At 44.6% G+C, this 20368-nt stretch overlaps 1 protein-coding gene across 4 annotated transcripts in view; it reads right to left on the bottom strand.

Moving 5' to 3' along the window:
• The window catches only part of CREBBP (CREB binding protein), a 121165-nt gene extending 100840 nt beyond the window's left edge, over positions 1-20325 (bottom strand). For 3 of the 4 annotated variants that reach the window (XM_025859064.2, XM_025859065.2, XM_073899597.1), the window contains exon 1: positions 20010-20325. In XM_025859064.2, the coding sequence (XP_025714849.1) occupies positions 20010-20094 (85 nt within the window). In that variant the 5' untranslated portion in view covers positions 20095-20325. Of the gene's footprint in view, positions 1-1964; positions 2116-20009 lie in introns of those variants that run through there. The other variant, XM_073899599.1, reaches the window with a different exon arrangement.
• Positions 20326-20368: the final 43 nt, after the last annotated feature.

Here is a 20368-nt window from a genome sequence, read left to right as displayed (position 1 = left end):
GGGCTACCCCAGAACAGACCAGTCCCTCTTTTCAGCCTCCAAAGTTCTCTGTACATACATGCCTAGTAAACCACCTCTAACTAACATATACCTATTCCATCCTACCCAACTATAAGGAATTAGGGATTACTTGCAACTGTACACATACACATACATACACACACAGATTTTTACAGAACCTGTGAGAGTAAGCTGCAGACAGCATGAGTCTTTCCTCCCAAGTATTTGACCATGCATCTCCCAAGAACACCCTTGTACAAAATCACGGCACATTTATCAAATTTGGTAAATTTAACACTGATACAATACTCAAATTTAGCCAGCTGTCTCAATAATGCCCTTTATTACATTTATTTTCCTGGTCTAAAATCCAGTTCAGGACCCCAGTGCACCTAGCTGTCATGTCTCGGTCTTTTCCTTTTGTCTAGAAAGGTTCCTCAGACTTGTTCTTTCCTAACTGTGACATTTTTGAAGAGGACAGGCCAGTTGTTTTGTAGAATGTCCCTCAATTTGGGGTCGCTTCCTCCTGATTACAGGACACGTAATTATGAAGAGACACAGGAGTCAACTCCTGGATACGGCAGACAGCTGAGACACTGCCACGGATCAGGGTTTTTGCTGCCAACTACCCAGCTTCTGCATCTCAACGTGGTTTTGTGCGTTCCATTCCATAGCTTCTGTGGCACTGTGCTGTCCTGAATGTCGAGATCCACTAAGGTCTCCAGATAAAAAGAACACATTGCGGGCAGGGGTGGGAAGAACACATGAAATAAAGTAAAAAAACCAACTCTCCAACATAACTGATGTTTCTGTTATCTTCCAGACTCTGTCCACACACATGCACATTTTTACTCAGTATCCTTTCTTTCTTTTTAAAAAGGTTTTAAGTCATCTCTACACCCAACATGGGGCTCGAACTCACGACCCCAAGATCAAGAGTCGCACGCTCTAACAGCTGAGCCAGCCAGGCGCCCCTACTCAGTATTCTTATAACAAAACAAAACCCCGGTGTGTGCATTTAATTAACGCAATGCTCCTTAATCTATGACCATGAAAATGAAACTTCATCTAAACCAGCAACAGGACCCATTAAGACAGAGACCAAGTTTCCTTTCTATTTGCCAGGGAGGGGATGAAGAGTCGGTGCCAAGCACTGTAAATCGTTAGAAGGAAATGAACTCCAAATATTTAAAGTTTGGAACAACCTGCCAAAGCCCCGATTGTCTCTTCCCATCGTCTCGAAGCCCTTTCCCAAAGAGAGGGCAGCTGGGCCAGGACAAAAGCAGGTAAACCCAAATGAACAGTTACACAGTGTCAGAGTCCAGGTCCCTGATTCCAGTGTGGGAACTGGAACTGAGGAAGGAAAAGGCACACCTGCAAGTGGAACACACGCATTCAAATCCAGGCTCAATCAGCCAGCCCCGCATCCTTGAACAAACCGTTCAACCTCTGGATCGCACTTCCCCCAACCGCGAAACAGGGACAATAGCCCATCTACACGATGAAAGCTGGAACAGGCTATCGTACTCTATTCTTGCACACAAACTATAAAATTTCTTACCTTTAAAAATCCACCCACCATATTAAAGAGGGCACATTCTGCATGGAGCACTGGGTGTTATGCACAAACAATGAAACATGGAACACTACATCAAAAACTAATGATGTAATGTATGGTGATTAACATAACAATAAAAATTTAAAGAAAAAAAAATCCACCCACCATTCCACCACTCTCAAATTTACCAGTGTGGTTTTTCTTAGTGGTTTACTGGAGCTCCACTCCACACGCACATGCGACTCTGACAGCTGTCATGGGCGGTATGTTTTGGGCTCAGTTTGGTTTGTGCTGCTCCGCCACACTTTGGCCACCTCAACCACTTTTCTCACCCTGTTTCAGTCCAAACACATCTCACAGCTGTTTGGTTGTGGAAAGAACGGACTAATTCTGCTTACGTCCTTACCTACCAGTCCAACCACGTGTGCACACGTCCACAAGCAAATCCACAGGGAGCGTCTTTGTAAGACAAGGTAGGCTGGGCAGGGTGTGCGGAGGGCCATCCCCACTCACAGTGCCACCCCTCTTCTCCCTGTGACTGTCTCCACGCACATATTCTCTGGCTCACAAAGCGGACAAAGGAGAATGATGAAGGAAAGCCAGGATATTGCAACATACAGAGTGATGCTTTCTATACACCAAAGTGTCCCAACACACAGGTTGGGCAATACCAATCTGAATCACCGGAAGTTCTGAAGATTCAAGATTAAGCTTCACCACTTCCAATCCCAGGTAGTTTCCCTTTCCTCCACCAAGTCACCAGCGGCCCCAGGAGGGAGCAGAGCTGAGGCTGAACAAGATTCGTGGGACCCGGCTTTCTAGGGGCTTAGCCTTGGCAGGAGACATCCCAATCACACAGCACACACAGCCTGTCATGCTTCCGCAGCCACCAGGAATTTTCTCTCTTTTGGGGCTCTTTGGCCTCTAACCCAGAGTCCGTCCCTTTCATTAAGCGGAGGTGGAAGAAAAGCAGCTACCGGTTTCCCAGTCTCTGTCACACTCCTACAAGGCTGGGGCACCCACAGCACAGAAGGTCTTCATCAAGCACGATCACAAGGGATCACTTCTGGACTGCTTAGAGAAACCTCGCTCCAGGAAACAATTCCCTCTCAACCCCGAAGACAAGGAAACCTACATGTTCTAAGATCCATTCTTAGCCATCGTTATCAGAAGTCCATATTTCACCTTAAACAAGGGATGAACTACTATCAGGTACTCTGAAAAAAGCTATCCATTTTACAAATCAAATAGCAGGTAAGTGGCTGAGTCCATCTGCCCAGCCTGTAACATATGAAAGTCTGTTAAAATGCAGCTAAGCAAGTAAGTCATCCCTAAAACACATCTTTCCTTAGGTTTTCTAACGTCTCCTCTTTCTCTCATATTACTTTACTTTCTTCCTTTGATTGACAACTGGGGCCCTAAATTCTCTAACTGGCACAGAACTGATTTTTCTGTCCCAATGTGTACAAACTAGTTTATCAAATCTCGTATTGGCCAGAAGTAGGAACTCTTCTATACTTTGCAGACATAATGAGTGAGTCTTAAAATCATATATCAACTCTCAGTTATAACTCACAAGGCTGTAAGGACCATGAAAGAGGGACTGGGCTCTCCACGAGTACCTCCACCCTGAACATGTGAATGAATTCTGGAGAAGAGTGCCAAAGTTACAGGATACAAAATAACAATTTTAACACTTTACTTGTTTAGCTGAAGATATAAACATTTTGTTAAACATTTTAAGATACATTTATCTTAACGTTACTACTATCATAAAACAGAAACAAAGAGAACAAAATTCAATAATGAATTCTCTTAAAATGCTTCCCTGTTCTACTCATCCTTCTCTTTACCCACCCACCCCTTTCCTGCAGCCTGCAGGAAACCTGCAGGGGACCAGTCAGGCTACTTCTCTCTCTGGATACACCTCAGGATCCAGGGCCCTCCATCCTGTGGCCGGTGTGAAGATTAAATGGCCTAACACAGAATAAGAGATAGCCTGAGAAACAAACCTGAGAGTAAGAGTTTAGGTGCTGGTTCCTGTTACGTTTCTCTACTCCTGAGCATGAAACACCCCTCCCACAGATGCCTCCTCTCCCCCAACCCACGCCCATTTCTCACTGCAGCCCTCATTCTCTTTGAAAAAGTTGTTTTTGTTTTTCCTTCCCTATTTTTTTTACATGACCTTTGGCATTACTCGTACTATAACTCTGACTATTCAAATGCTTCTCTTAAATCTTAGAAAAGCTAAGCACTTTTATTCATCAACCCTGGAAATTTTTACAAAAAGAATTTTTAATTCCTAAGTAAAAACTGGATACAAAAATTAATCCAAAAAGGGCAATGCATTCTGAAAAAGCTCATATCTGAAGAAGAGGAATCCACAGAATGGTAAACACTTTCATAGGGTTCTAATTCTTAGATGATCTGGAGACCATTTGAGACCTCCACAGTACATTTATCAATACATTACCAGTGAGACACTCACAATACAGGAACCACAGCCTGGTCTTGATTCAAGCCCCTCTCTGTCACTCCGACTACACCTCCTGATGTGTTTGCTCAGCTCTAAAACGGAAATGAAAATAGTAGCTGCCTCTAGGCTCACTGAGGAAAGAATGAAACCATACTGTGTGTACATAGTACTTAGCCTGGCATGCAGTAAGGACTCAATACATATCAGTCACTATCTGTCACGGCACCATCTTCCAAGATTGCTATGAGGGCTAACCGATACATGCCCATCAAGGACCAGGCATCCCTGGTACAGGGTTCATGCTCAGTGACTGTCAGTTCTCTGAGGTAAAGTCCTAATAATTTGTGACAACGCTAGTAGAAGTAAAGCTTACTCTGCTTTGAAAATTCGTGGGGATTGTGCAAATAAATAACGGGACAACTCTCCAACAATGCAGAATTAAAACATTTTTAAAAGGACAAGAGAGGTGCCTGGGTGGCTCAGTTGGTTGGGCTTCTGCCTTTGGCTCAGGTCATGACCCCGGGGTCCTGGGATCAAGCCCCACATCGGGCTCTCTGCTGAGTGAGGAGTCTGCTTGTCCCTCTCTCTGCTGCTCCCCCTGCTTGTGCTCTCTTGCTTGCTGTCTCACGCTCTCTCAAATCTTGAAAAAAAAAAAAGGAAAAGAAAAAGAAAAGAACACTGTTTTCTTAGCATTTAGGCCCATTACAAATAATTTTGGAGGGGGAAAGGGACAGAGGGAGAGGGAGAGACAGAACCCCAGGCAGGCTTCCTGCCCAGGGCAGAGCCCAATGTGGGGCTTGATCTCACAACCCTGAGAACATGACCTGAGCCAAAATCAAGAGTCAAACTCTCAACAGATTGAGCCACCTGGCACACCACAAATAATTTTTATCTAGGCATTTAAACAAGTTCCCAAAAGACATCTTTTTTTTTTTTACAATGACTATTGGGAAATAATTAAAGTAAATTCCTTCTTAAATCTTCTGTGATTCAAGCTTTTTATGCAGACATACTACCCCCTAATTAGTACAGAATGAGGTTTTACTTCATTCTGAACAGTGATTTTATATTGAACAAAAAGTCCTGCCTCACCTCAGAATCACTATCTGCTCAAGAGCCAGAGCAGACGTGGCTGAGCAATCTGCCTCCTCTGGGGCCTTCCTAGAGTGGGCACATGTCGTGCTCGGGACTTCACTCCCTGCAGGGACAACTGGGCTTATCTGAGACTCGAATAAAAGTCTGCCCCCCAGAGGATTCTAATCTAATTGAGGAAGACAGGTCATGGACACCAAGTCACAAACTGAAACTGCTAACACAGATACCAGATTTTACAAGCAAGTGGAAAAGGCTGCAGATGAGAGGCAAACTCTGAGCAGATCTTTAGAAGGAAAAGACGCTGAGAAAGGAACACTGCACATGGACGGGGTGGAAGAAGGGGGCTGGGCAGACAGAACAAGCTGGCCACTTTGCTTGTGATGGATTTTAACTCCAACATGGTGGGCTTCCCTCTGCAGGTGTGTGGATGTGATTCAGGAGGAAGGGACCCCACCAGAACACTTTAAATGAAGAAAGGCCTTCTTTGGGAAGATCCGTTGTTAATGTCTTTTAAAAAACCACTCATCATGCAGAGCATAGGACCAAAAAAAAAAAAAAAAAAAAACCCAAACAAAAAAAATAAAAGCCTAAATTCTATTCTCCAATATAAGTGTTGTGTTGACAGTTATAATTTATTAAACCCAAATTTATAGCTAATTTAGGGGACAAATATTCCTGTTACCAAAGGATCCACCCAGGGGACTCTTTTAGATGGAAACCTGTCCAGTAAGTACCTTTAAATATTTAAACACCAACAACTATATTGTCTGAAGTGAGGGGAAGGACAGCAGGCTATTGCAGTAGATGAAACTAAATGAAATAAAACTACAGTACTTTAGAAACTGTGATATTAAGTCAGAAGGGAAAAACCTGGTTTATAAAAATGCCCTCTATACAATAAGTCTACCCAAGAAGGCTAAAGTCTACTTTGGATCATCATTTACTATTAAAATTCGAGCATTTTTTTTTCTCATTCACAAATGCATTTCATGGTTACTGTGCTTCAGAGATGGAGAAATCTTGCTTCCCTGAATGTTTGCTATTTACCCTTCACTTAAGGAACCCAAGACAGTCCAGACCGCAAGTCCTGTCACCCTGGGCCTGAATCACCAGAGTCCTGGAATCACAGTCAGCCTCCTACCCTCACTCCACGCACTTACAAGTTCCAGGGAAGTGCCATTCCCAGAGAGCTAGGACAATTTTAAGTTTCTTAAATGTGGTTTGTGTGCTTTCTCCCTCATCCGTGAATGGTGGAGATTTTGAAGGCTTCGTAAGACAAAGGTGGGACAGAAGATGTGGTCACAGCAGCAAGCCACCACCAGACCAACCGTAATTCACTCAGTGGCCCCCAAATGGTAACCAGGTGGTCTGGAGCCAAGGGAGCAGAAAGGGTTTCACTATTCTCCACCACCACAGCCGAGGGGGTACTGAGACCCAGGTGAGGGGCTGGAATCAGCTACCCATCCACTGTGCAACTCTGAAGTCCTGAAGGAGGAGGAATGTTGGCAGCTGGGCTAGGATCTAACCTCTGCAGAAACTACCCCAGGCCCCAGGTGCCAGGCCACCTCAGACTACTTGGCTACCGCGTGAGGAACAAGCAAGGGATGCCCAGAGACCAGGTCCTTTGGCCCAAATGCTGGCAGCTGTGGCTGGCAGGCAGCAACACCAAGTCAGGAGGAAGGGGGAAATACCGCTGTCTGAACTTGCGGTGTCAACTATACAGCAAATAAAAGTGGGCTTATATGTGGACTACAGGAACACCCATAACAGGAAGTAAATGCATTAAGTCCAAAAAGTACACCAACATCCAGACAATGGAGTATTATTCAGCACTAGAAAGAAATGAGCTATCAGGCCACAAAAAGACATGGAGGAACCTTATGTGTATAATACTAAGTGGAAGAAGCCAATCTGAAAAGGCTACAAACTGCGTGGTCCCAACTATCGGACATTCTGGAAAAGGCAAAACTACAGAGACAATAAAAAGGTCAGCAGCTGCGGCGGAGGGGGGGCGGTTTGGACAGGTGGAGTCCAGGGATTTTTTAGCACAGGGAACATACTCTGTATAATACAATGATGGATAGATGTCATGATACATTTGTCCAAACACAGAACGTACAAAACCAAGAATGAACCCTAAGGTAAACTGATGATGATGTGTCCATGTAGGTTTATCAAGTATAACAAACACACTCTAGTGGGAGTGCCCTTAATGGGGAAGGCTGTGCATGTGGGGGCAGGGTATGTGTGGAAAATCTCTGCACCCTCCCCTCAATTTTACCATGAAATCTGAAACTGCTCTAAAAAAAGTCTTAACGGGGAAAAAACACCATAGAATTATAGATAAATCGCAAGCGACTAAGAGGTACAAAATGACGGAGAATCACGAGCTGAAGAATAACTTGAGTATCCATCAACTAGACTATATTTAATAAATAATATACCCAAAATACCCAGTGAGGTCTATGCTGGATATAAGTGTGCTGCTTTTCAAGCTTTAAGAATCCACCAACATACAAGCACTGGGGAGGATAATTTGATGATATGATCAAAATTATAAATGCATATTCCTTTTAACCTTTTATTCGCTTTTTAGGGATCTGTTCTACAGATACACATATAATTGTGCATGGCTATTCATTAAAGCACTGTTTGTGCGAGAACAGGATTGGAAATAACCTAAATGTCCATCAGTGGGGAGCAGATTAAACCAATTATGGCACATCTCATATAATGGACACCAGCAACTATGGAAAGAGACAATGAAGCTCTCCACATGCTGCTATGTACAGGTGTGCAACAATGTGTACAGTATGCTACCTCCAGGAACAAGAAAAGGCAGGAAGGCGGCAAGGGAGCCAAGAATAGACAGCGTCTGCTTGAAGAGAGGAACCCTGGAGGGGTGCACAATCTACTCACAGTGGTTACCTGGGGGCACTAGTTGGAGGGAGGGAGGAAAGTTTCACTCTACAGCTTTGTGTCCTCCTCTGATTTTTGAACCCTGTGAATGAACGATTCATTTAAGTAATTAAGGAAATTGATTTTTTTAAAGGCAGCCCCTGGGGTGTGCAGGCCCAGGTGATGAGCTTCATTCAGCCCAGATGATAACACCTGGAACACTTCCAGTTGGGAGTATTTGCAGTTTGAAGATGAAATCTGAAACGCACTCAATATTAGTTTAAAATAGTTTTAGTGTTCACATGAGCTTAAAAGGCAGGAAAAGAAAAAGTACTTTAAAGAAGGACTTTTCAAAAACTACTGTTTTTTTCCTAAAGGAGTATGACAATCTACATACAGCATTGTGCACCCAATGTAACAGCTAAATGTTGCCACATTGGGGAAGCCGACAGTAGTTTGAAATACTCAAACATTAGGTGGTGTCAGGTCCCGCGGCTTCCAGTAACATCAATGGAGAAACCTCTAACTGAAAGGATTCTGTTAGAATCGGAGCTTGTGACAAAGAAAGTGGTAACAGGACATGCCACTAAAACACAATCACATTTTCCTATCTTTGGATGGCACTTCTAAGTTAATTTACACTTGTTCAAATCATTCTTGCTAGAGGTCTAAAGGTTTTGCAACAGAACTAACCAAAACACCACTTGTCACCATTTAACAGATTCTTCTAACCACAAAAACTAAGATTTTTGCTTTGGATTTGATTTACTCTTTCACTAGTTTTGTGATGAAAGTATGATGTTTATGGATTTTTTTTATTTTATTTTTTTAAAGATTTATTTATTTGAGAGAGCGAGAACGAGAGAGAGTACATGAGAGGGGAGAGGGTCAGAGGGAGAAGCAGGCTCCTTGGGGGAGCAGGGAGCCTGATGCGGAACTCGATCCCAGGACTCCGGGATCATGACCTGAGCCGAAGGCAGTCGCTTAACCCACTGAGCCACCTAGGCGCTCTTATGGATTTTTTTTGAAGCATTTAGAAGAATATAAAGTGCAAAGCAGAGAGCCCCCAAAACATCTTCAGTCCCCCGCTGCCAAGAAAAACAATTTCTGGAGGTTTTCTTCTGGAAATCTATGTATACACACTTTTTACTACTGAGAAGGGCCTAATTATCATGTATGTTTTCCATCTGTTTTAAAGTTAATAACCCTCAGACTTCTCTTCCTTTTGAAGGGAAGATCGCTTCCCTTCCCCAAACCACCATGGCAGGGGACTCAGCCACTCCTCTTCTGAAGGACCTTTTGGTCACCTTAATTTTTGCAATCTCTAGGTCAACTAACTAAATTAAAGAAAAGGTCTGGAGTTAATGTGAACATTCTTAGAAGTCCTACCAAACAAGAGACTGATTTTTACTTTATCTGCTTGGTATACAAGTAGGTTGTTAAGCTAGAGATATGTGTATATCATTAATTAATAAGGTGAATAATAAAAAACCTCTGGTTTTAGGAATCTCTTCCAGAAACTGGGAAACTAGGAACAGAGCTTTGGTGTGAACTGGTTGCATGACATGTAACATGATGACAGTAGCAAAATCTCCTACAGTCTTCGATTAATTTTTTTGAAACTTCAATTCTTCCTATTTATAGTACAGTGAAAACATTGAAATCATTTTGTGTTAAGTACAGCACCAAAATATTTTACCATAAAAAAAAAAAAGGATTTTTAGAATGAAGCCTGCTCTTCAAATATTAGTATTTGCAACAGCTCTGAGGTATTTCTCAGTCAGGAGTGCACTTAGAGTGGGAGCAACATGCATGCTGTGCCACTCTGGCAGGAAAGAGCAAGCGAGGGCATGCGCTTCCACCCGCACAGCGTGCTCTAGAAAGGCGCACAAGCAGCAGCTAGCGCGGGCTGCCTCCAGGGAGGACGCCGGGGGCTCCAGAGGCAGGAGAAGGAGGCCCTCTCCTAAACCATCTTTCCTGCTGGTTGCAAGTTTGAGCCATACGAATACGTTACCCATACTCTCAAAACAATTTTTAAAAAAGTTTTTGAAAGAAAATTATGTTTGTACAAGAAATTCCTAATATCTTAAATAAGTATATGAATTCTGATTCATGGGGCTTTTCCTCTCACAAACAGGGCTTGTGGGGAAGAGAAAGCAGTTGTCAACTCTCCCAGCAGATACGAACATGGATGGAAAAATACACCCTTGGAAAAGCTGATCTAGATTTCTGGAGAACAAATCACAGTTGCTTCCTCCAATTACCCTGGACGCAACGGGTTTCTAAAATTTTGTATTGTTTTTCAAGCCCTAAAAGGATGATCTGGACTCCCTGGTCTGACACCAGAGGCTCTCCACAACCTTACCTTGCCTTCAGGTGCCCAGACTGAGTCCCCCAATAGTCCTTCTACATACGAAGTTTTCCTGACCGCGGCCCTGAAGCCTCCGTTGCAGCGCTGATCTCAGTATGAGATCAGACAGGCATTGGTGGGCCTGCTGGACTGCCTGGCCACACCACCACAGCTCCGTCCAAGAGGACGGAACCAGCACTGGGGTCACCACAGCCTAGCAGTATCCCACACAGAGTAAGAACATATCACCGATTTGAGTGACATAAGCATTTAAATCTTTGTTGATTAAAAGAATGAAGCGGTACAGCTGAGATTGTATCCAGAGTGGGACCACACCGGCAGTCTCTGCCTCTCAGAAGCAAGACCACATGGCCTCTAAATGGTAGCCCAATGAGTGTAAACCAAAAATAAAACTGGCTTCTGCAAAAGCTGTTACACACTCAGGACTCTCAACTTCCAGACCTTCATGATGGCTATTTACGCCATTCCCTACACCTGCAACGGTAGTCTCCACCCCCATCTCCTGTCCATCCATAGGTCTCCATGCAAATGTCACCTCTCCCAGAAGACCCTCCAAGACCCTCAGAACAGACTCTGTCCTGTGCCCCACCATGCATGGGACCATATGCCTGGGGACCTCCCCTCCGAGGTGCTCGGTTACACCAAACTACAGCTGTCTCCCATGAAGGCAGACATTGGACTCGTCGCATCATACTAAATGTCCACGGAGGACCCCACAGCGTAAAATATTGTCTAAATGGGTAAAAGATCCTACATCTAAAGCAACAAATACTTTTGAAAGTGTCTTTAGAAAATGGTCCCTTGGAAGGAACTTTGTCCTCTAGGTCATAAATACCTTAAAACTATGAACAAATGACATAAGTAAATGCACTCAGGGCTGTGCTGTACCACACAGCAGCCACTAGCCAGAGGCCGCTGTTGACATGTACATTAATTAAAATTAAATAAAATCTGAAATTTAGTTCCTGAATTACATTAGTAACAATTTGCTGGTGATTCCAGTACTGGGCAGTGCAGATACAGAACATGGCACCATCACATCAAGTTCTACTGGACTGTACTCGCTCAGATTACCACGAGAACATGGGCATTTCAAACAAAGGAAACGTCCCAATCTACTCTCTTACTGTGGAGAAGAAATCAGTTTTTCCTTACACTTTCAAAGACTGAGAAAGTCACCAGTGCAAGCTAAAATAGCCAATTATCTACCAGTAATTCAAATGATTCTCTTACAGATTTTTAAAGAGAAGTTCAACCCTGGGCAGACTGTGCTCTTCTTCAAACAGAACCCAAACCCATTATTAGTAGAGGCACAACAAAAACAGGACAGAAAATCTATCAGTACACTTCATGCCTTTTAGTCATTTTCAGTGAAAGTTGTTTACTAAATAAAATGTAAACAAGATTTAACGTAAAGACACACAAATTAGGAGAAAAAGCTCTTTGTCCACCATGGGACAGTTTTCCCAGCAAAAACCACAAATCACCACACCCAAAATATCTAGAATGGAAAGCCATAAACTCCATTGAAATCGCTTCCAGGACAGAATCTGTAGGAGAGAAAACCCCCACAATACAGCAGAAAGCTCACTCTGACCCCTTCCAGAGCAGTGCAGCTGAACCAAGGGAGAAAGTGAACTTCACTGACACTTCTTCCGTCTAATCAACCTGACTAAACTGGACAGTGATCCCAAGGCCATTTCTCCTGTTTTAGAAAAAGACTGTTTTTATGATTTCTCCATACTTGCTTTTCTTTTTTCACTAAGTCCTAACCTAAATCAACTTCCTGTTGAAAAACAATTTCATTTAGACTTCAATTTTCCAATAAAGGATAGTTTTTAACTTCAAACACAAACTGAGTAAAGTGTGTCAAATTATCACCTGGTTTGTAGGATTCCTGAATCTCGGCTTCTAATTCATTCTTTTGCAAGTTGATAGAGCCAACACTCAACACCAGCCCTGGTACAGGAAGAGAACTAGGCAGGGGTGGCATCTTTCCATTCATTCAGAGAGAAACTCCCATGGATCTGGTTCTGGGTCAGACTCTTCACCTACCTACATCATCCCAAACCCCACCAGCCCACAAGGAAGCGCACGACTAATGTTTTCCCAAACAATTAAAGACCAATAACAGCTGCTGCAACCTGCTACATACCAGTAACCACAGTAGCCCAATATACAAAGTGAGTCAAAGTGATAACAGAAAAAGGAATTTTTTTCCCCTGGAGAAAAAGATCGCCACCCTCACCTACCCAAGCTCAAATGTAAAGTCACTGGCCCAAGTCACAGAACTGACAAGCTGAGAGCTGAGATTCAGTGTCCACTCCGAGCGGAGGCCAGGGCTCCTTCCTTACTACCGCGCTGCCCGCCTCTCAGTATAAAAAGCTCTGACATTTCCTTCAACTCTGAGTCATGGGTAGAAGGTTCTACTTTTAATCAGGTGACAAATACTCAAAATATTTTAATCCAAAGGAACTGGGTCAAGCTTTTATAGCCCGTAATTGTCAAAGCAAACCCTAATTATTTGATAGATTTCTATAGTTCTGAGTGTCATCATTTGGTTTGTAATCAAATACTGAAATGTCCTTTATTTAAATATTGGACAAGCCTCTCATAACAAGAGTTTTTTTTTTGTTTTGTTTTGTTTTGTTTTTTTTGGTATTTCATTGGTTATTCTAACCACAAAGTTAAAACATGTATAAATGGTACAGTTTAAAAAAATCCAAAATATTTGGGTGGTAGTGCAAAGGGAAGCTTTTGAAATAATAAAAAGAATCTGCTTCACAACAGAACTGTCCAACCCCATTAAACAGCTTACCACTGTTAAGAACCACCTACTGTCTACGCTGTGGCACAGGTGCATTAGAAAGATGGGCAAATTAAGAGATTTTTAAACAGTAGCAGATGGGACGCCTAGAAACAGGAAAGTCAGATATAATCAGGTGAAATTTTTTTCACCATTAGATTTTACTATGCTTAGGGATGGTTCCACTAAACGTTCTTTTGATTAATGGAAATGAAACACGGGGGGGGGGAATGTCACATGGGATGGTATCTTTCTAAGGGGAAGATTTAAAAAGAAAGGAATTCAACTTTTAGACATATAGCTCAGAGATAGCCTTGCTTCCCAAATTTAGAACCAGAAACACCCTGAAGGCAGTTTTTCAACGTCAGCAACAGTCATTCCCTACATTGTCTAAAATCCTGGGGGGAAAAGGAATCACTTTTGCTTACTTGCGTGCCTTTCCTGCACCCATTCCCTGCATCTAAAGAGCTCTCCTGCAAATCAGAGTGATTCACGGCTCACCAAGTCCAGGCTGGAGCTGGGCAACCTCTGCCCCACTCCCACAGGACCCCGCATGTGGCTCCATCTCAGCACTCCTGACAGCAGAGCACAGCCCCCACAGAAAGCCGAATGTGCAAAAGCCCCCCAACAGGCACTGCCACAAGGGATTACATTTCTTCATCAGTGATGTGCTGCAATGTGAGAATTTCCCTGAAAGCAAAGTTTAAGACTGAGCTGGACAAGTGTGGCACCCCTCCCCCAGTTAATGCAGGAGCCGTGGACAACCACGCCAGCCCCGAGGAGCCCATCAAGCATAGGATGGCATTTCTAAGGAGGGATGCACCACTAGGCAAAGGCCTAAGACTGGGTCAGGGAACAACAGGCACGTGTGCTGAAAACCAGAGGGGATGGCCGAGAGTTTGAGAGCTTAGGAGACACAGTCTGGGGCAACTAGAAGACTTCAATGCGAGCCAGGGGCCACAGATCATACCCACAGGCCATACATGATGACACTCATAGAGACGAAACTGCTGTGAGTGGCCAGAGTGCTTTTCTTTTCTTTTTAAAAAGATTTTATTTATTTGACACAGAGAAACACACAGCGAGAGAGGGAACACAAGCGGGGGCGGGGGGTGGGCAGGAGAGGGAGAAACAGGCTTCCCGCTGAGCAGGGAGCCAGATGCGGGGCTCTGGCTCCCAGGACCCTGGGAACATGACCTGAGCGGAAGGCAGATGCCCAACGACTGAGCCACTCAGGTGCCCCGGCCAGAGTGCTTTTCTTAACATTACAGAAGGCACAGACCCCAGCAGACTTCCCCAGCTGCCAGGTGCCTTGTTCTGGCTCAGAAGAGGCGGCGGCACCGGAGTACAGGAGTTCAGAGGGCCCACCAGGCTACTCCTGGTGCTTCCCTCAGCCAAGGCTCCCTTGTCTGTCCCCAGGATCTCTCAGGTGCTACCCCCCACCTGGACATCCAGCCCCAGGTTTCTGCATACAGGGACATCCAGTGAACAGCAGGTGAATAAATGAAGCCCTCTCCGATTGCCCTTTATGACTCAAGCATTCTAGCACTTGATAGCATTTTGTATTCTTGAGTTTTGCCTCCAAGTTTTATTTTGTCAACACAGTTCTACGCTACTCAGAGCCACTGATAAGAATCCTCTGTATACTGCTACTGCCTAGGTAACTCAGACTGAATTGTTATACATGTGGTAAAGAACCAGAATCACCTATTCATTTGCTGCAGAAACAGTCCATGAAATATGCTTCAAGTTAGTTAATAATCTTCAGAATACACCGCACCACCTAAGTTCTTGCAATTTTAAAATTTCATGGTCCTCCTGTTCCTATTACATAGACATATAATTGAAAATGGAGACAAAAATCAATAGTCTTGACTACAGAATTCTTGGCTACCACCCCACTTGAGTGTGTTACACTGCAACCGATCTGCCTGCTCGTGGGACTACACGGACGCATGCGCATGGTGACTGTCTCTGACAGATCCATCAACAAACAGGTCTCTGGTCCAAGGAGCCAGGACTATGGGGGCACATTCACTTTTCAAAAGAGAAAACCGAGGATCCTCAGAGCAGGAATCCCACATTACATCAGTGTCCCATACTGTGGCCTGAGAGCCAACTCCTGGCTCTGACAAAGTTACTAGTTTACCAGCACATAGCCGCGCCCATTTGTGTACTTACGTCCAGGGCTGTTTCCCTGCTGAAAAGGCAGTCTTCAGTATGACAGAGACCATACGGCCTGGAAAGCCAAGAATATGACCTTGGGCCCTTTAGAGAAAGTCTGTCAACCCTTGTATTTACATAAAAAAGGTTTGGGAATGGTGCAAACTACAGCCCTGTGCCGTGAGGCTAGAGCCCAGCAGCATGTTAGGGCTCTGGAAAGGCCTTGCCGTAGAGCTCCTCAGCTATTCCCAGCCTCGTGTGAGCACAAAACCTTTTCTAAGAAATGCTTCTTCGCATGCCTTCTAGTTTTCTTGGAACATACTTGGAATGCTGGCTTGAATTAAGATGGAAGAGGTGGTGTCCTGACTAATGGCACCCAAGAACTCAACTGGCTTAACACAAGCTTTGCTCATTTTGAACAGCTCACAATAAGATACATTTCATCCTAACCAGAGAAGGCATACTTTGGCAAAATCATTTTTAACTCTTGTTTTCAAATACATTAAGTAAAAACACAAAGTCAGCATTTATATGGCCCCAAGTAATCACATACTCTGTCTCAGAGCCACAGTGGTACTAGTCACAAGTTGTAAAAACACTGCTACTGGTCTAAGAACAAGCCCCTCCACCCCTTTACAAGTTGTCTCTGTAAGGTTTAAAAGTTACGGGATCACACTCGAACGTCCAACAGGAGTGATTCTCGGTGGTCTGCTGCACCGAGAGACACCCCTGGTGGGGTTCGTACTTACCCATCATCATCCCTGAGCAAGTTCAACGGAGCCCTAGGTTATCCAAAAGTCCCTACTTTTCCAACACGTGTAAAAGTCAAGTCAAGTCATGAAAAGCCCTGGCCCTAGAAGTCTCTACAAAAGTTTGTTTCCTATTTAGCCAGAACTCAATGAAGAGATGAAAAAACTTGACTGGTCCTCAATTTTCACTGCCATCCGCAGGAAGGTGAGAACAAACTGCTGCACCAGAACCAGAGGGAAGAGGGAGCCAGTGCCCTGCACCCCCGGTAGGAAGAACACATTCTGCTTCCCCCCAGAGCTGGTGGCAGACTCCACACCCCCAAGATTTACTTCACCTGCTGGAGTTACGCTATTGAAACTTGCCAAGTACTACAAGCTCCTAAATCCATGATTCAAGCAAATTTCCTGTTTATGGACACAGATTTGGAAAACGAATATACACAAAATATTTACTTTAATCACCTAGGTTTGGTTCTGGTTTTGGGCGGATCACCTCTCTCGTCTGGTTCTTTCCCTAGAATGGGCAGGAAGAGTATCTTCCCATCCTACCTCAAAGGATGCTGTGAGGACCAAGCTGAGGGGATGTGGAGAAAAGCACTCTGATAAGTAAAACACGACACATACATAACAGATCATTATTTTGTTGTGAAAGGTATTTTGGTTGGTAACCGTATTTACCCCAAACTTTCTTTAAATATGGTTTCCTATAGCATTTAAAGGGACTCACCTTATAAAGTATATCACAACTACTTAGGGACACTTAAACAGGATAGGATGAAATAGATCTGTGTTCAATTTTCAGAAGACAGTCTTTAAAAACTTTAACTAGTCTATTTGTTGTATGTAAATGTGGCTTCAATAAAGCTTACCAAAAAAAAAAAAAAAAGTCTACTGCTTGCCCGGATATTTACTTCTCCTTCAATGTTAAATCATGAATCCCTGCTGTTGAAAAATACTAATATGCTGTTTTAATCTGAACATATTAAATAAAGAAGTTTCCAAAACACACAATTAATACTGGAAACACACGGTCCTACCTCTTATAATGGGTGCCAAGCGAAGGAAGACTGCACTTGTGAGAAAGCCTTCGATGTAAAACAAGAAAATGCTACTTCAACAGCAATCTCCTGATGTTAAATCCAGGGCCACTCCAGAGCTGAGGTTTGGGTGAGGTCAGTTTTCCTTCTTTTCCTTCTTCCTCTTGCTACTTTCCTTTGGGGCACATTCTCTAGTGCCGCATCCCCTCCCCAAACTCTCCTCAGAAGCCTTCCCAGCCTCTCCTGTCATCAGTGGTAATGACATTTATCACTCAGAGATGCCACCTTACCTCACTGGCATGCCACACTCCCTCTGCTAGACTGTAAGTGCCCTGTAGGCAGTACCCTGGCCTGTGAGCTCCCCAATGGCAGGAGTACTGTTCTCTCCACCCAATGTCAGCCCCCCAGACTCACACAATGGACACCGATGGCTCCCCAGGCCAGTCCCCACAGACACGTACTGCATGGTGGCAGTCCAAATCACTCAGGTTTCTCAGGCCATCCGGGCTCCTCCTGCTCCTCCTCATATGCACAGAGCTCCCGTCACTCAAAGTTTATCACAGAAACAGGAAACACACCTTGCTCCACCTGGTCCAATTTTCTCCTGGGAGCCTCAAAAACACATCCTCTCACTACAATGAGGTTGAGTCTCCCTACTTTCCCATCTAACCCAATGCCCTCACTCCTTTGATTGTACGTAATGCGATTCCTTTAATCCTTTATTTGCTTAATATGTATCCTTAAGATCTCTCTGTCTCAGACTAGTAGCGATGGGAGACAAGGTTGTACCTCGTTTAATGTGCTGGATGATGATCCCTTCCTTGGCCCCCACACTAATAGACTCTTGCCTGATAACGTGACGTGATGAACATGTAACCAAGGGAACTCGACATAAGTATGATCATGAATTTTATTCTTTAAATGATTTAAATTGAAGCTATTAAAAACTTTTTTTGCTCCACATTTGGAAAAGAGCGAGCCCTCAAGCCTTGGGAGGATCGACGTTGGAAAGGAAGGAGGGAAAAGTGGCCAAGAGGGAAAAATCCTCTCAGATAAACTTTGTTGTGATTTAGCAGTGCATCAAGTAAATATGTGACCATCCAATAACAGAACTACCCAAAAAGGCCATTCTCTGGGCTCCATCTTGTTAACAGCTGAATGTATATATTTGGACAAGCCTTTCTGTTAAGTCTTGTGTTAGTAATTTATCCCTCAAGAAAACACAATCTGTAATACACTCCTTCAACAACAGCAAAGCTGCAAGGCCATTCAAAAAGCTACCAGTTTCAGAAGACAAGCTTCAAAGCTGAACTTGCCTGGTATGATCTATGTTTCACATGATTAAAGACTTTTCATTCAAACACAGCAAGATTAATGAAGCAAAGGAGATCTGTTCCGCAGTAAAAGGGCATTTAAATCATGGTTGTTTCCACACTTCTTACTTCAGACAAGGTGATTTGACAAAATAAACATCACACTCAATTCTTTACCAATTTAAAAAAAAGCATTAGTGACTTTTATGTCTCATGAGACGTATTTACTACCCCCCTCAACCATTTAACAAATTTTATTTAAACTAGACAAGAATCTCCTTATAGCGGATTTTTTAAAAATCGTTTCTCTCACCCCTACATTAATATTCTAGGAACTGTGTTAAAACTGAAGCCACAAAATTCAAGTAGTTTTGTTTCAACAGGAGAAATAAAATTTTTAGACCATTAGTAGAAACATGTCAGTGGCCACAGAAATATTTGCACAAGCTGAACAGCTGTGTCTTCTGCAAATCTGAAGGCATTGCTGCAGCAATATAACTCAATTTGGACCCATTCATTATAAACTGATTTTCAGATGCTGCTACTCCAAGACTGTACTGGAGAAATGCAAGCAGCGCACAAGTTTTTTTACTGCAAAGGAGAGCTCTGAAAGAGGAAATACAACTCGATCATAATGCTACCGTGAACCAGCCCAGAAGAACCCAGAGTTATTAAACGAATAAACTAAAATACTTAAGCAACTGATGGGATTACCTCAGGAAGTTTTCGGGGATGCTGTTTAATACCGTGCTAAAAAAAAAAAAAAAAAAATGGGGGGGGGGGGCAAAAATTGCAATTCCTACATTCCTTAACATAATTTTTTAAAAATACATCTACACTGTAAAAGCCACACCAGCTCAAGTGGAGATTGTAGCCCGAAAGGATCTGCTATCTAACTTTCTTTTAAGGTTGTGCCTCTGAAACACACCACAGCAACTTTGATGACATCTTGCTAACGAAGTTTGGGAAGGTGAAAATGGAACGACTTAAGTGACCAAACAACGAGAGTTTTCAAGATAACTGCTAAGCATTTTCCCAAGGAGCACATTCCAAAGAAACTTCCAAGTCGTAACTCCCAGGCTGGATGCTGCTACTAGTGTCTTCTAGTCGCAGCACTGCGAATTGTGCTACTACTTCAGAAAACACTTTGGGCCCCCCCTTTCGCCGCACTTTTTCCTTCCCTAACCATGAAACCTACCCTGTGCTGTCATCCCTCCAGGCAGCCCCGAGTGTGCCGACGCACGGTGGCACAGAGAGGCGCGTGGAATCCCCACGAAGACGAGCTCGCTCCACTTTACTTTTCCTCCCCGCAGGTACCGCTCGCTTTCGGCGCGCGGAGGACTCCCCAACTCCGGGGCCCGCCGCGAGCGCTCGGGAAGGGCCGGCCCCCGCTTGGGGCCCCGGCGCAGTCTGGCCACAAACTTCCCCTCGGCCGGCCCGGCGTAGTCCCGGGAAGCGGCTGCGCGGGCCTCCGCCTCGGGGAGGGTCTCCCCGGCGCTCACCTGGGGGTGGGCCCCCGCCCCCCGCTTGGCCCCCCCCTCACCTGTGCTGTCATTCGCCGAGAAGCCGGGCGAGCTGAGTTTGGCTCGTTTGGGGTTGGGCGGTCCGTCCAGCAAGTTCTCGGCCATTTTCACCTGCTCGCGGAAACAGCCCCGAGCGCGGGCGGCCGGGCCGGCAAGGGCTCCCGGGCTGGGGTCGGCGCCGGCCCCGGCCGGCTGCGAGGGGAGAGGAGCGAGCGCGAGCCGCGAGCCGCGAGCGAGCGCCGAGGGAGAGGGAGGGCGCAGGCCGGGTGGGGGAGGCGGCGGCCAAATCTCAGCCACAGCAACAGCGCCCCGCAGCGCTCACCGCCCGCCCCCGGCCGCCGCCGCCGCCGCCGCCGCCGGCCGCGGCCCCCTCATCCCC

This window comes from Callorhinus ursinus, unplaced genomic scaffold, assembly GCF_003265705.2.
Source record: "Callorhinus ursinus isolate GAN/ISIS: 27379988/994484 unplaced genomic scaffold, GSC_fseal_2.0 scaffold13, whole genome shotgun sequence".
Taxonomy (NCBI): domain Eukaryota; kingdom Metazoa; phylum Chordata; class Mammalia; order Carnivora; family Otariidae; genus Callorhinus; species Callorhinus ursinus.
Note: the sequence above shows the minus strand (reverse complement) of the source record. Positions and strands in the feature narration are given on the sequence as shown.